The 17,227-nt window shown below is 39.5% G+C and overlaps 1 protein-coding gene across 1 annotated transcript in view; it reads right to left on the minus strand.

The window, feature by feature from the left end:
• ADCY1 (adenylate cyclase 1) overlaps positions 1-17,227 on the minus strand; it is a gene marked incomplete at its 5' end in the record, with an annotated part of 160,895 nt that overhangs the window by 29,413 nt on the left and 114,255 nt on the right. Inside the window, 3 exons of the mRNA XM_082310612.1 lie at positions 2,624-2,721; positions 4,178-4,372; positions 8,097-8,252. Coding sequence (XP_082166738.1) covers positions 2,624-2,721; positions 4,178-4,372; positions 8,097-8,252 — 449 coding nt within the window. The remainder of the gene's footprint in view (positions 1-2,623; positions 2,722-4,177; positions 4,373-8,096; positions 8,253-17,227) is intronic.

Raw genomic sequence — 17,227 nt, forward strand, 5'->3', positions numbered from 1 at the left:
TGGATGTGAGCAAGCTGGCAAAAATTAGTCAGCCAGTGCTGGTGCTTTGATCTATGCTCAGGGACAGCCTGGCCCCAAGCCAGCCATGGGAGCAGGGCTGTATGACAGCAGCATAACATGATCTTCACACCTTCTTTTCTAGTCTTGTGAGAACAGCCCAGCCTGGCCAGAAGATTTGAGCCATGGCTGCAGGCATATATGTATCTGTGCCCTTGACCATCACTGGGGAAAGATTGCTTATATAGGGTTTCTAACAGTAGATGAGAAGAGTGCAATTCTTCTGCTGTAGAATTTCTCAGTATTTGGCTTTGATTTCAAATTCATGTAACAATTTCCACCAATACACACAAACAAGGAAAATTCTGCAGTGTAGTATGTGTATCCAGAATGTGGAGGTGACTCTAGATGCTGCCAGTGTGGATTCTGAATACAAGTATTAATAGACAGCAGGCTCTCCTGTGCTTTTAGAGAATTGTATTCAGGATGGTAGTATCCTAGAAAAAAATGCAGGGGACATGACTGCAACAGCATCTTTTAAGGCAGCGACAGCCAAAAACTGACACTAGTGCTGAGTGGGACCCTGACAGAGATTTGGGTTGGCACCAGTAACAAAGGGCTACATTGTTTTTTAAAAATAAACCCAGCATAAGACATCAGAAAGGTCCATCATCAGGGCTTTTAGTGGCTACACTGCATGTGGGCCTCCATAATTGGACAGCTTAGGTTGACAGGAACATAGCCTTACTTTCCGCAACTCCATCTGGGGATATAAAATATGTCTTTAGCTGAGAAGCTGTTTTGCTCAAAAGATCATAGGAATTGGGAGAATGTCAAGCCTATTGCTTTCTCTGTATTTATGCAGCAACTGGCTTTCTTACAACATTTTCTTGTCTCTAGATTTTGAACCTCCTCCTTGGAATACTGCGATACATGTCAAACCCCATTATTATCACTTCTCCCAGTATAGTAACAGATCACACTTCTTGTCTTGGCTTTTGCATTCTCTTGTCATACTTATAACTACTTTGGCAATCTAAAGAGCAACTTAAAGCTCCAAGTTCTGTGGAGAGGGGAATTTTTCCAATACTTCCAGAGTTTTAGTCTAGCTTATGGTTGCATCTGTGTCACAGCAGGGAAGAGCCCAAGAAGACTAGCAACTTGGTTGTATGAAGCCACCACCAACAGACACTGGAAGAGAGAACTTAAGACCATTCAGCAGGTGGCTTTTCTAACTAACCCAGTGATGAACCAGTCCATCTTCATGGCCTTCAGTGGTCATGTGCTGCTAGAGCTTGTGTTTCTGTCAGATCAGAGCTTAAACTGAATCACTGTCCAGCTGTTTTTTACGTGACAGTACTTTTTGGAAACGTTACCAACTACCATAACATACGATGCTTGGAAATTCATTCTAGTTTCAACTACACTAATACTCTTTGTCTCTCTGTGTTCTAAATTGCCATGTACTGCAGCTGGGCTTTACTTCAGAAGTAGGTGAAAGAGTTCTTAACTATGCTCCAATTAGTCAGCAAGGGTCATTAGTCTGGAAATTAGATGATTTTTGTAAGTTACTTTGAATTCTACAGATGAAAGGTATTATATAATAAATTCACATGATGATTATTATTATTAAAGTAAAAAGGTGTTTCTCAAACTTTCAATTAGAAATAGCAGAATATAGGAGTAAGTATTATTCTGACTGGGGATTTGTGAATAGAAAAGACCAGAATTTAAAATGAGATTTTCAAGAGCATTATCTTGTGGCCAGTTCTATTCCCATTGGAATTCTAATAATTAGTAAAAGTGAGTGAAGCTTATTTTGAATGTTTTGATATTCTCATCTGAAAAAGCTTATTACTAATCATTTTTTATACCTTGAACACAATTATATCTACTTATTATAACCCCTAGATTTGAAAGTGAAGTCTAATTCTTTTTTTTTGTTTACTAAGCATTCACATAGAATTGTCAAAATCTGAAGTAATCACTAAACTATATCACTCAACAATTGGCATCAGACACCCCCCGAATACATCATGAGTACCTTATGTCTGCCTTAGCGCAGCCAACGTCTGACTGCGACTCATGTGGGAATGGCCAAACTATGCACTACACAGTTTCTGTAGTGATAGCATTGATACCAAAAACCTCAATGCAGCCTATAAATTTGGATTGAAAAGCTGCATGGATACTTCAGTACTTATTTCCCATTAAGCTCTGTGTAGTTTTATCTATGTTGCTATCAATAGATGAAGTACCTCATCCAAAGCCGGCAAAAATACATTTAGAAAAGCTGCAGTAACACCTTTGTTTGTAGTGCAGAAATGCTTTAAATAAGTTTAGCAGATTTCAGTGGTTTTATCTTCTAAGTGCATCTTTCTACCCAAAAAAATAAAAAAAGAGAGAGAACAGGGAAGAAATTGTTTTAAATACGATAGCAAAATGTGGCTCCTTTGGACAAATGAAAGAGATAACAGACTGAGGGTGTACCAAGAGAGAATCTCCTGTCTGAGAAGACACCGACCTGGGTGCTAACTCCCATTCCACAGACATTAATATTTTAACCTGTGCAGGATGCTTGAAGATGTTCCACTTCGAATTATAATGGCAAAAGACAGAAACTTACTGTGGTATTATTAGAAGGTAGACAAGGCCAAATAAGGCAGCTAGAATTAGTGAGAGAACTACAGCACTGGTGAAGTACTCATCCTGAAGCTGGTGGTACTGTTAAAGAAAGGAAGAAATTAAGACAGTGAGCATTTTATTCACACCCATACACCCATGATTGTCCGTTCTCAGTAAGAAAGAAAGAAAGAAAGCCTAAAATAAAACAAGCCCCAACCCATTTTACAAACATACAAATAATCATTCCTTAATTCACATGAAAAAAAAGATGAGGCAAGTCTACACAACATTTTCCTTGACAGCCTTCCGTTTCGGCTGCTGTGTTAACCTAGCTGTTTAGTTTTCACCCTGTAACTAGTCAAATCTGGGTTAAGTTCAGACTAAGTTTATCTTTTGGAGCAAAAAGGATTCAGACGTTTTGAACCAGAAGGAGGTGGCACTCCCTCCTCTCCACTTATTCATCACAAAAATAAGGCAAAAACCCCCTGGGTGCTGCCTTCAAGGAGTCCTGTCACCTCAGCTGCTCAGGACAGGACACTAACGGGTGGGCTGGAGGCAGCTGCTAATGAGAGACACGGGCTCAGTTTCGAGCAGTTACTGTCCCTGATTCCACTAAGTCACAGTCCTTACAACAGAATACCTTTCAGGAGTGGAAACACACGAGTGTTTTCTCAGACATCCAAATGTCAATCTCATTTATACCAAAAGACTTTCTTATTTTGAAAGAAAACAATTACAATTAAATAATAAACCACTGTGGAAACTTGAAATCAAAGTTAATGCTCAAGACCTTAAAAAAGTTGAGTTCAGTGTGGCACACAGCCTTCTGACTCGAAACAGTAGTGACATGAAATCTTAGACTACAAAGTGACTTACAGTGGAAAAATAAATGCTAATGCCAAATTAATCCAAAATCATATCACTTTTGCTTTTTCAAACACACAAACCAAAGGCTTTCATTTTTTTCAGTTAAAACAATTTGTATTTACAAACAAAACCCATACAAGGTAGGAACAAACAGCTCTACTTTGTTAGCTTATATGCATGCTTATAAGGCTGGAGTAAGTCCACTGCTTTCAGCAAAGTCACACAGGCATAAGATCACAACCTTGCCCAGAGATTTAAGGGTTTTTTTATATTTTCTAGGATTGATGGGATCAACGCTTATCAGGCTACATATGGAGAGGGAAGCATCCTCCTGTCATTAATGCTTCTCCAGAGAAGAGGGGTCAGTAGGCAGCCACATTGCCAAGAGACGGCATCAAACAGGTGATGCAGGTCAGGCAGTTTGGAGAAGCAAAAAAGAAGGCCAAAACACAGGATTTGTAACTTTATGGGGGAGGACCTTGATGAGTAGAAAGATACTGATCTTTTTATCCCCTCCGTGCTTCCACAGAAGGTGGAGATAATGTCTCCCTCTTAACTGAGAGACAGTCCAGAGGGTTATTTAAAGACAGTGAGTAGAATTTAAATATTGTCTAAAAACAAACAAAAAACCAATGCTAGATGGCTTATGGTCAGTGAAATCAGGAAAAATAATTTTAAAAACCCTTACTTTATTTTCACGCTCAATTTGCTTATACTTCAGGGTAATGAAGTTCAAGTCAGCCATCTCAGACTCAGTTTGCCGGGCCTCTATCAAACGGCTGATGTATCTGTTTACTCGAGTTCCTGGAGTGTTGTATACAACATTGGTAGAAAAAGAGGAACGATTCCTGAGTTTTTCAGAGGCTGTCCTTAATGCTCTCCTCTGTAGCACAGATGAAGAAAGAAGCACAGATTTCATTAACGCTGAAATTTTTCATTGCTGTTCATATTATCTCAACCTCACAGCCAGGATAAGGAATTCATTAAGCAGAGCAACTACAAAAGACAGAGATCTTATCTCCATGTGATTGCCATCTTTTAAAAACTCCTTAGCTGAAATCCCAATCTCATTAAAATCAATGTGAAAACCCCCACAGCATTCCAGGATTTCAATCCTCATCTGCAGAAATTCTCTTCACATACTGCCCTGACACTTCTCTGTCACTGAGGAAATAACCAGTTTAATCCCAATCAGTGTGTCTTTACCTAGAAAAATAATTAGAATTTTTTTCTTGATGGAAGACATGAAGCTCTGGACATCTTGAAGACAAGATAACCAGGCTCTTCATGATACAAGAAAAGTCCTACTGTCCAAGACTGTCTAGGTAACCATATATATTTTGAAAAGATAATTTTCCTTAATCTCTTGCACAAGGACCATATGTGACTTCAGAGGGTCTGAAATCTCAAGTGTTCCTATCTTTAACTCACCCAAGTGGCTCTCTTGTTAAGACCTCTTGGGTATGCCTTAAGTGCACTTGCAGGTCCAGATGGAGCAGTCCAATAAATTATCAGAGCTAACCTGTGCCTCATTGGGGTTAATTTCTCCATGGCTGAGATAGCACAACAGACAAGATGATCACTCATAGTCCTTTTCAGTGCAAAAGATTTATCACAGAGCGTATCTGAAAGGGATTTTAGACAATCTGTCTCACTTTTCACAGAGAGCACTCAGAAGTCAGTGACCAGCATCTCAGCCATACTGGTGGTAACCTTCAGTTGAGGGCACTGTCATCTAAACCATTACAACTAGATCTGCAGTAGTATGACTCCCATGACCCAGCACACTGAAAGGATCAGGGCCTTCACAAAATACTCTTGTAGATGCAGTATTTTTTAAACACAGAGTGAGAAAGATGTAGGCCAATCTTGTAAAAGAAAAAACAGTCACGTAATGGTTAGCACATTGAGCAGGAAGAATGAGACATCAATTGAATACCCTTTTCACCTCAAAAGGGGTCAAACCTTACTTCCCAGAAGAGTTTTGACAACCAAGCTCAGGCAAGTTGTACTATTTTTATACAGTTAAAGTAGTACTCTTTTATCTAACATCTGCAGAGTTCAGGAAGACAATTCAAAACATTATGAAATGACAAGTCCGCCCAGGGATAAGGACAACGTTGGCTCCGGATATAATCAGAAGAGTCTGTCAGCAAGCTGTTACAAAAGCACACAAAATTTCTCTCTTCAGAGCAGTCAGTACTTAATAGCCCACTCTTTGAAGGATACACTACAAAATATCCTTTTAAACCAGATGGTAAAAAGTAATTCTGCAGGAATGGCAGTTTCCTGTCTTATTGCACAAGAACTAGTTCTCATGAGATCCTCATCAGTGAACAAACAGTGGACTACAGCAGTTCGTTAGCTTACATAGCTTATACGTATATTACACCTGAATACTTATGAACAGTGGGAAGGGTTAACTGCTGACTGATACCTTAGTCTGCTGATTGTAAAGAAGAATGGACCTTAGTAAAGATAAAATAACTTTCCAAGTCCTGTTTTGCTGGCTTTATATGTAGAGAGCAGGTTATACCAGCATTAAACAATTATGAGGCTACTTGAAACATTTCTCTTGAAATTATCAGATCCCATTACTTGTTGTCTGTGATATAAGAACTAATTGTTTCAACATGAAAAATAATCTTGTGGACGTACATGGATTAGAGCTGTAAAATCCGATCTTCTGGGTTCTGTTAGCCATAATAGAAATCTTAAATTGCCAGCTGAACAACTATTCTAAATGTTTCTAAACAGAGATAAAGTTGTTCTCTTGCAGAAGACATTTTTTCTACAAGTTTGTAGGGAAACTGAGTGCTTTCAGGAATATTGTCAGGAATATACAGTTTTGCCCTTCATAAAGATAAAAAATAATGAGTTAGCATATGTATTGCTTAAGGTGTAGCAGAAAGTACATCTTTGGAGATTTTTTATAATTCAAATTTAAGCCTATAGCATAATAATAGGGGAGAGCAAAACAGCATTTAAAAAAAAAAAAAAAGAAAAAGAAAATGCTTCTTTGCTTTGAAATCTGGAATGACGGTAGAGGATGGGAGTTATTCTGATCTATGGAATAAATTATATTATATATTCTGCCATTTTGAAACATGGTTAAAGTTATTGTGCTTAATCAAAATAGCTGTTGCTCACATATAATTATTTTCACTAAGTCTCTTATTTTTATCTCTGTTATTATTTCACACAGTAGACTTACGTTATGTATTATATGTGATCAAGATCCAGTACTTATATTTCTCAGAAATTAAATAAATACATACATGCTACAGTAATGTGCTGGCTTCAAAGCCTTTATGGCCATAGCTTGTTTTACATGATTTGAGGACGGATATCTCTGAAGAAACCCTGCATTACAACACAGTGTATTTATATTAAAATCATATATCATGCTCCACAATAAATGTTACGTATTAGGTACCAAAGCTCAGAACAACTGTTTCTGTTAAAGATAGCATAGAACTTCACTGCAAGTGTTCTGACATGAGAAAATTTTCATCAGATCCCTAACAAACCCATATCAGGATTTTCTGCATATACTACCATATTTATACATATATATACACAAGACGCATTGTAAAGTATTGCATATGCTTCGAAGAATGTGTGGGTTACTTTTTATAAATACTCAAAGAACAGTACTAATTCACAATTGGAAGGCCTTGTACATGGCCAATTTCAAAATCAAATCTGGAGTTTCTGAAAGTCTTCACTGAAATTGTTTTAAAGGAACTAATGGACTTTTCTCCCCTTTTCCCACAGAAGAAACACAAGCACATGTAAAATCCAAAATATAAAGGTTAGAATGCTTTCTGAAAGTAAGATTCAGACTGAATTGTCAATAAGTGTACGTTATTTAAAAAAAAAAAAAAGGTGGAGCAATCAGTCAAGATGAATTACTGATTCCAATGCACGCATGCCCGGCTTTGGAGCACTGGTGGAGTGACCTATGTAATATTGCCACCTGCTGGCAAAGCGAATGGAATGAACAACTCGTCAAAAGTTTTTTCTCCATAAATTTCTGGGTAGATCCACACACAGAAAAGGAAGTAAATCAGGCTACTAGTATGTAAAGCAATTTGGAGTTATGGCATTACAAGCCATTCAAGAAAGTAGTAGTCATATTTGTATTAGGGACTTCCGTATTTAGGCTTTGTATTAGGGACTAAAAGTTTTTTTGGCTAATCAGTTGCCTTTCATTTTTTAGAGAACTATCTAGAGACACAAAATTATTCTGCTATTTTGCATTTGCTGCCATCAGCTTCAGACTGTGATGGACTCATGATGCAAAAGAATGGCTCTTGGTAACTGCAGAAAAAGCCTCAGAAACTCTAATTCCTGTGAAGGAAGCCCTTAATAGAAGCCACATAGGCCACCTGTGCTGGCTTGTTCAAGAGCAGCTCGAAATTTGAGGCCTGTTATAATTAAGTTTTGCATTACTGTGAGAAGGCTGTAGGCATTAGATAGCTCTAGGTCCAGCAGGAACACCAAAAACTCCTCTGTCAGTTGGTCAGGTCACCCCCATATGTTCTCAGAGCAGGTCTGCTTAATCCAGCCCTGGAACCGATGCCCAAAGACCCCACATGGATTACCTTATCGTCATCCTCACATGTCATGACATTGGAGAAAGGGATCTCGGCTTTGAACATCTTACGACAGTGCATAAGCTGAACAAGCAGGTAGCAGACTGTCTTGAACTTCATTCTTTTGGCAGGCTTAATGTCTGAGAGAATCAGTCCAGGAAATATCTGTTGGTCAGAAAAATAATATTTATAACTGTGTGCCTACATTCCCACGCAGCCATACATACCTGCAGACATTTACACCATCTAGTGGTCAGAACAAAGCAATATTCTAATCAAGTAGCAATGCATTTTGATAAACAGCGTATACTTGCAGACGAAAACTACTTCATCTTTTTTTAACCTGAGATATAAAGAGTCTATTGAACAGAGAGTATTTAACGCATACTTAACATTTTGGGAACTGTTTTCTATATAGAACTGTAGACTATAAAAAAAGCATATTAATGACAAACTCATAATAGAGGCAATATTTGTATTTCTTTAACCTTAAAATAAATTCTGGAAAAATACAGCAAAAAATAAGGAGGAAATTAGCATTTTTATTAATTGATGTTAAAAAAATATAATTTCAGTCTTTTTCTTATTTCCTCGTTTTTTTTTACTTCAGCCACTGGTAATCCCATTAAAATCAGAAGAGGATAGATTTTGCTTTAAAGATACACTTATGCCCTAAAAGGAGGCTGTGAGGCACTGACGTTATATCTTACATCTTCTTTCTTCAAAGCAAGAAGTGTTATACCACAGAGAAATATTCTCAAAGGGTTGGGTATAATCTATTCCTTTTATCACAGAGCTCCCAGTTCAGCAAGGACAAATATTTTCTTGGTTAACTCCTAAGCATGTATTTAACTCTTGCTGACTCTAGTAAAGTCCTAGCACATGTTCAGATGCTTTCACAGATCAGAATAAGAGTGATCCTTTATTTTACCCTCAGTAGTTACACCAATCTTATTCATACTTCTGGCATGTGGAATGTGTAAAGCAGTGTTCATGGGAAATGTGGAAGGACCCCATGCCACCACAGTATGGGAATTTAAGCTTGTAAAATTAATCTTTTCTGGAACAGAAAAATAAAGAGAAGGATTTGGTCCCTAGTGTTCCTAGGTAAAAAAGACAAAGCAAACCACACTCCAAAAACTTTATTCAAATACTCTAAACCCCACAAATAGCCCTGAGGATTTGCTGTCCAGTCTTCACAATAGTATGATTCACTAGAGCAGTTTACATCATTACTTCAACGGTCAAGGAATGAAGAAGGAAGTAAACTGGAAGCATTTTTTTAATGCATGTTTTATTGGGTTTGCATGGCAAGGTTTTGGTAGTGGGGGGGCTACAAGGGTGGCTTCTGTAAGAAGCTGCTAGAAGCTTCCCCTATGCCCAATAGAGCCAATGCCAGCCGGCTCCAAGAGGGACCCGCCTCTGGCCAAGGCCAAGCCAATCAGCAATGGTGGTAGCACCTCTGGGATAACATATTTAAGAAGGGGAAAAAACAAACAAACAAACAAACCAAACCTGTGCAATTGCAGCCAGAGAGAGGAGTGAGAATATGTGAGAGGAACAACTCTGCAGACACCAAGGCCAGTGAAGAAGGAGGGGGAGGAGGTGCTCCTGGTGCCGGAGCAGAGATTCCCCTGCAGCCCCTGGTGCAGACCATGGTGAGGCAGGCTGTCCCCCTGCAGCCCACGGAGAGCCACGGTGGAGCAGATCTCCACCTGCAGCCTGTGGAGGACCCCACACCAGAGCAGGTGGATGCGCCCGAAGGGGGCTGTGACCCCGTGGGAAGCCCACACTGGAGCAGGCTCCTGGCAGGACCTGTGGACCCATGGAGACAGAGGAGCCCACGCTGGAGCAGGTTTGCTGGCACAATTGTGACCCTGTGGGGAACCCGCGCTGGAGCAGCCTGTTCCTGAAGGGCTGCACCCCATGGAAGGGATCCACGCTGGAGCAGTTCATGAAGAGCTGCAGCCTGTGGGAAGGACTCACACTGGAGAAGTTCATGGAGGACTGTCTCCCGTGGGAGAGACACCATGCTGGAGCAAGGAAAGAGTGTGAGGAGTCCTCCCCCTGAGGAGGAAGGAGCAGCAGAGACAACGTGTGACGAACTGACCACAACACCCATTCCCTGTGGCACTGGGGAGAGGAGGTAGAGAAATCGAGAGTAAAGTTAAGCCTGGGAAGAAGGGAGGAGTGAGGGGAAGGTGTTTTAAGATTTAGTTTTCATTTTCTCATTACCTTACTCTGATTGGATCAGTAATAAATTAAACAAATTTCCCCAAGTCGAGTCTGTTTTGCCCATGACGTTAACTGGTGAATGATCTCTCTTCGTCCTTATTTTGACCCACGAGCCTTTCGGTACATTTTCTCTCCCCTGTCCAGCTGAGGAGGGGGAGTGATAGAGCGGCTTTGGTGGGCACCTGGCATCCAGCCAGGGTCAACCCACCACACATGATTTCATGGATACCTAAATTTAGAGGTATGACACTGCTTATGTGTGAATGGCATCTCAGGTATTGGTTTGCTGTGCTGTTTAATGCATACAGCTATGCGCTTGCATTTTCTGGAGAATCAAGGGTATATCCTATTGATCTATCAATACTCTGTTTAGTCAGTTACATCGTGGCTATGAAACACAAAAATGACCTGTGTATAAATGCACATTTTTTATTAGCACATGGCTATGTTATAAACATGTGACATTTCAAATGTGGAAAGGTGCCTAGGTATGCACGCGTGCTTTATTGTGCACTGAAAGGCTGACTGAAGGCAGCTAGCATCACCAGCGCTGTCCTGCACGGTCATCAGCTGGAATCTAAAAGGACACTAGTGTATCTAGTGTGTAATCACTTGTGTAAGTGATAGTTTAACAAAAGTGTCCATGAAGAGATTCCCAATATGAACCCTTTCTTTTGAGGGCTTTTTGGCAGAAGACTTACTGCTGTATTGCAATAACCACATAGAAGATACTGTACGAGGATATTCACATATTCATCATCCTTTAGGTATTCCTAAGGACACCAAGTAGATAGTTGTTAGGCTTGAGTATGGCAGATGTGATCAGCTTTTGAGCTGCCATTCCCAACAGATAAAATATACTTTTTGGACAGGTACTCCACTTACTTACAAATTTTCCTAATTTAGCCATAATTCCTCTAGAAGTACTATATATTTTACTCAGTTTCCCTATCAATCTTTTGATACAACAAAAATGAGCAACTTTCTTGAAACTCCCTCCAGGTTTGCATTTTGCTTCATTTTTTTAAGACACAGAGAGAAAAAGGGAATACACAGAAGTTTACAGGTGGACCATATCTCAAGAGATCATTAGCTCTTTCTTTGCTCAAACCTTTCACTGTGGACATTGAATTAACTAGGTCAACAAGTTCAGTTTTAGGTCTCCATTAGATTGGCTGGAAAAGAAGCTCTTAAATAAGTACAGAGCTACAGAAGCTGCCTGACAGCCTTCAGTATGGAAATGCCACAGTAAAGGTACAAGAGTGGCAAAGAATAGGTAGAACATCTTACTAGCAAAAGATTCAAGACGGCATGACTGAGAAAGGTGACCACATGGGCATGACTATAGCCTCCTCCAAGGATTTGAAGTCCTGTAAAAAGAGAAGAATTTAGACTTTCCTTGATGCAAACTTCTTATCATAGATGTGTTTCTCAGATCAATCTTCAACTTGAACACTTGGAATGGATACAATTTGGCTCAGGCAGTGTGGCCCTGCCACCAACATGACTTTTCCTCAAACACATATTTTCATGCAGTTTCCTGACTATGTCTTCAAAGAAGTAGGTAGAGCATTTTTAGCTCATACCATCGACTGCTCTTTTCATTTATAAATCTTATCGGCAGATAATATATCAATAGTATACACCCTTTGTATGTTGGAAATACAGGGAAGTTTTCCAGCTGTCTTGGAGTCAAATAGAAGTTTTTCAACTCAAGTCATTGAAAAAAAATGGAGTAGCGTGTCTACTTCTGGGCTCCCCAGTACAAGAAAAACAGTGAGAAACTGGAGTGAGTTCAGCAAAGGTTCACCAAAAGAATCAGGGTTCTAAAGCATACGACATATGAACAGAATCTGAGGGAATTCAGTTCATTTAGCTGGAAGAAGAGAAGGCTAAGGAGGGATCTAACCGCTGTCTTCAGCCACTGAAGTAGTAGTTAGAGAGAAGACAGAGCCAGACTCATCCCAAAAATGCTCAGAAAAAGAACAAGAGGCAACGAACATAGGCTGGACCAAGGGAAATTCTTATTCGATACAAAGAACAGAAGTTTTAATGGTGAGGATGATCACGCACTGGAGCAGGCTGCCCAGAGAGGCTGCTGAATCTCCAGCCAGGGAAACACTCAGCACTCACTCAGACGAGTTGCCCTGAGCACCCTGCAGTTTCAAAAGTGGATCTAACTGCGAAGCTGGCCCTGCTTTGAGGAGCGAGATCCACCACATGACCTCCAAAGGCCCCTTCCAAATTCAGCTACTGCGCAATACTATGCAAACATGCGGAACACATACAGCTACTGTTCTTCATGGCTGATCAAGAACTTAACCACTCAAAGGACATTGCAATACATACAAATAGGGCACACTGGCAGTTGTCAGGTCATGTATAATTTTATATATAGCTTTTTGTTTTCTTTTTTTTTAAATCTAGTGGTTGCAGGACATATAGATTCTGCACTGGGACCGAGGATTTTCCATTCTACTGTTACATATACACAATATCAAAAACACAAACAAAGGAATTCTCTCCTACTTTCATCTCACAAATCATGTCCCTTTTTTATTATTACTTTTACAGCAGAACAACACTTTTGACACAGTGAACTTCTGAGCGGAATATTTAAGTAATCACACCTTCTGCTGTAAGCCTCTGATAAAGGCAAGAAATGCAGTACAGTCTGTTAAAACAGACTTAAAAAAACCCCAAAGAAACAAAACAAAAAACCCAATCCCAATGTCTTTCACTCTGCCTTTTCTCTGAACTTGTTCCAGGCCAGGATTACAGGAAAGCTGGACTGCAGCATTCTCATTCCAGCTCATTTTGTCAATGCATTTTACTTTCACACTTCTTTTTGACCCTCGGGATCATCTCTTATTCTGTTCACTGTTCATTTGCTTCATAACTTTAGGAAAGGTTGGTTGGTTGCTGCAACACAGCTGGCAAATGAGGTTAAGAGCTGGGATTTTCTAACAGAGCAGCCAGACTATCTACAGCTTTGTGAGCATCTTTAAGTATGCAGAAAACAAACAAGCGCTGATTAAAATTCTGGGAAAACACCCCAGTGTTTGAATCTCATGTAATACTCTGGTAAGGGATTCACTGGTGCTTATCTGGGATTCTCAGAAACAGCAGCAGACTGTTGTTCCCCTGACTATATTCAACCACAGTGCTTAAAATGGCATGGGAAAGAAGATACTAATGACATTCAAAACACATTTACAGAAACCATAAACGCTGTAGCACTATGTCTGTCTGTGCTTTCTGTCTTCAGGCAGGCAGGACCATGCCTCTTGGTAGTAGTACTTGTTCTGTTACTATCTGCAAGCCATTTTGTCCTGAGATAGGTGAGGAAATCTTATTTGATTTTTTTCTTCTTACAGTTAAAATCATCAGACATTTGCTTTTCCATCCTTTTCTGCTGCTCTTATGATACATTTTGCTTATCATACCTCAGCTGTCCATCAGGAAAGTACATTAGTGTTTTTTACCAGTATATAATACAGCTTCTATAAGACAAACTCTTAATACTCAGAATACTGTGGCCAGTTTCTCGACACAGATGTAGAAAAAGTTTTTAGCAACTGTGAAGACTAAAACAAACCCTAGGAGATCAATAACAGAGAACATCTTACACCAGTGTCCTACGTTTCTGCCTTCTACAGATTCCACATTTCTGAAGGAAGGAAAAGAAGAGAGGAGAATGACGTTAGAGCACATAACTAATTCCACCATCACATTGACAATGATGCACTAGCAGCTTCACAGCAACTGCACAAACAGTCCTGGAGATGTAGAGCAACACACTCTGCAACACAAGCGTCGTTCCTCTGTCTGTGTTTGCCTGGTGGTAACACAAGCAGTCTGCTTCCAGTGTTGGGGTGTGTATGTTCCAACAACTTGTGCAATACAAAGTCTCAGGCACAGATCAGCCCCTGTCCAGACACAAGCTAGAGCTTCCACCAAAAAGCTGTGTCTCTATCTGTTAAATCAGATCTGCTAAGGTATATCTGAGGTGTTAAAACCTGAAATGCCCAAGTTATGCATTCGGATCTCTAGTTAAGTTCCTCGGTAGGAGCTGTCAGCCATTGAGAGCAAAGACCACCCTGGACTCTCCTAGGCACGGCAGCAGCAGTAGCTGCAGGTAGTCATTAATTTGAAAGCAGCAATCATCAGCCCAGCTATGGACTCAGATGCCTAGCTTGGGGCATTTCAAATTAGAACAATTTTGTTAAATACATTTTTGCTTGCTGTGTGCTAGCAAAGGAGTTTGTCTGAGTAGTTGGAAAAGTTTTCACATGCCCTGCATTAACTATAGAGCTCTCCTGTTACTACTTAGAGTTTAGGAGTCAGAGCTCTAGCACTCTGTAAGGGCTGGTAAGCAGATGGTCACTTAAGTAAAAATATCCTCAGAATGAATTAGTCCAGAAAGCTGGCAACTTACAATGACCATGAAAACTTTCTTGAGACAAAGTGGACTGGACATTATTAGAAAAGTCAGATGCAAAATATCCTGGGGAGCTGCTAGCCGTATGGATGGATTTATTGCCCCATAAGTGATATCCTGCAGAAAGTGCTCTGTGGAATGCACAAATTTTACACACTTGGAAAAAAAAGGAGAAACTGAGAACAGTGTGGCATGTTCACATAGACCTAACCAGAATGATTAAATCAAATTAACTTTGTAGAGAAGGAAATTTCCTACAAATATAGATGAAACTTCAATTTGAATGGAAATAATAAATTAAAAAGAATAAAGTGCAGTAATTTTAGACTTATTGTTTCACTCAGTTTACTTTTTTCCTTCTGTAGCCTTCTTTTTCTTTTGTTGTTGTTCACATTATGATGCCAAGATGACATCTTTTAATCAGGTCAGACAAAATCCAACAACCTGCTATCAAAAATCCTCGTAATACAAGGATTATATACATCAAATTGCTTCACTTTAAAAAGGTAGATGAAAGTATTATTAAGACATGATAGAAAGCATCTCAAGAGTGTATGTGAGCAGTTATACTTGTGAAACATGATAGTTGCTAACAATGATTCACAGGTAAAAGTGATTGGCCAATAAAGTCAAAAGGCAAGCACATGTAGTTACTTTGTATCTCATCTATACAAAGCAAAAAAGCCATCATGAATCTATGTTGTTTTCTCTGTGCTATATTGCATGAAATTCATTCCATGCTGGGGAAAAAAATCAAATCAGCCACGGGAAAGACAAAAGCAGACAAAACTTGTTGGTTGGTGGTGGAAAGATATGGAGCCTAGTAATTTATTTTAACATAGAAGGCAGATCATCTGCTTCATGCAACAAAGCTATGCTGATAACAGTAAAGGAGGATGATGTACTCCAAATCAAAAAATACTGCTTTTTCAAGCAGGAGAGTGATAGAAAATTTGTTTATTTTCCTGTTACTCCTTGGTGACAGGGCTACAATGCAGGAAGTTTAAAGTCACATCTGTTTATGCTAGATGAAACAACATAGGAAAGCGATGTGACAGCTTTTGCCACTTTTCTTGCAGCTATTGTCAGGCAAGTTAGAACAAATCTCAGGTTGCTGAATTTCTGCCTATTCGATCATGAGTCAAAGAAATTAACTGATCAACCTTTTGAGCTGTTAAATCCATCTGCAGTTCACAATAAATTATGACACAGGTGTGTAGTGTAGATAATTGCTCTAGATATTTCTGACATTTGCAAGAGTTTTTACATTTTAAGTAGTATTTTCCAAAGGATGCTCCTGAGCTGTGTTTGCTTATTGAGAGGATTCTTGAACCTTCAGGCTGTCAACTGAGTTTTCCTGAAATCATAAGACTGACAAAAGTGCTCTCCTCTTCCTCAACTATTGCTTTAACTTCTCTTTTCAAATAGACAGCTGGTATTTTGGTTTGGCTATAATTATTTTTTGGACAAAAATAAAATTGAAATTTTAGCCGCCTGCATTGGACCATTTAGAGCACGATTCAACATATTCAAACCAACCAGGAGACAGAGTGCCATACCTCTAACCAGTATCTGCTTCCTTTCAGCTGGATAACTAAACAAGGATTCAGAAAAAAAAATGTTAGACACTTTCATCTGGGATTCTCAGGATGGTCATAGCATTACTCAGAGACTTCAGATAATAGAGCAGGGCTGTTTGAGTTACAGAAAGGACTTTCTGAGACTGCCTGGCATGGCTTTGTATGTACATGGTAAGGTAGAAAAGAGAAATGTCAGCCTTTTCAGAGAAACAGCTAGTTTCCGAAGGGCGAACAGATGTGGTACTCACTTTCATGGACTTTTCATGAATGTCTGTCACAGTGTGCTATTCAAATAGTAGATGCAGATACCATGTGATTTACATTGCCACAAATAAAAGATAACTAATATCTTTGAATACATTGTTAGTTGGTGAATAACTCGCTAGCACATTAGTAGAAATGTTGCAGACGGTTACTAGCAACCTATTGGAAGCTAACTATTGATTATATTTGAGGTATGCTGTAAAATCTACAAGAAACTTATGAATACATAGGCATCAATTTTAAGTTGTATCTACAGTGTTTCCCTATGATTTTTGTAATTTTTATGACCCCCCTTTCCTGGACACAGCCCTGTTGCTTCCTGTTAATGGTCTATAGCATTATTTGTCTTTGCCTTAGCTCTGGAGCCAGCAAAGTTACTCAGTGAAGCAGGTTGCCTTAAGCTGGCAATGAGTAACAGTGAATGGCAGGCCCACTTCTGTAAATGCAAAAACTAACACATTCTGAGAAATCTTTCCTCTCACAAAAACTTGATCACTTCTGACCACTGCTTGGCTATCTGTAAAAGTACCTTAGGAATTTTGCTTAATTGTCTGGGCCGGGCTGTTTTCTCAGCTGGTGAAATTAATGAGCCTTTTCAAAACCAGAGAGGTGCCATCCAA

The sequence above is a fragment of the Platalea leucorodia genome, assembly GCF_965183815.1.
Source record: "Platalea leucorodia genome assembly, chromosome: 1".
In the NCBI taxonomy this organism is placed as follows: domain Eukaryota; kingdom Metazoa; phylum Chordata; class Aves; order Pelecaniformes; family Threskiornithidae; genus Platalea; species Platalea leucorodia.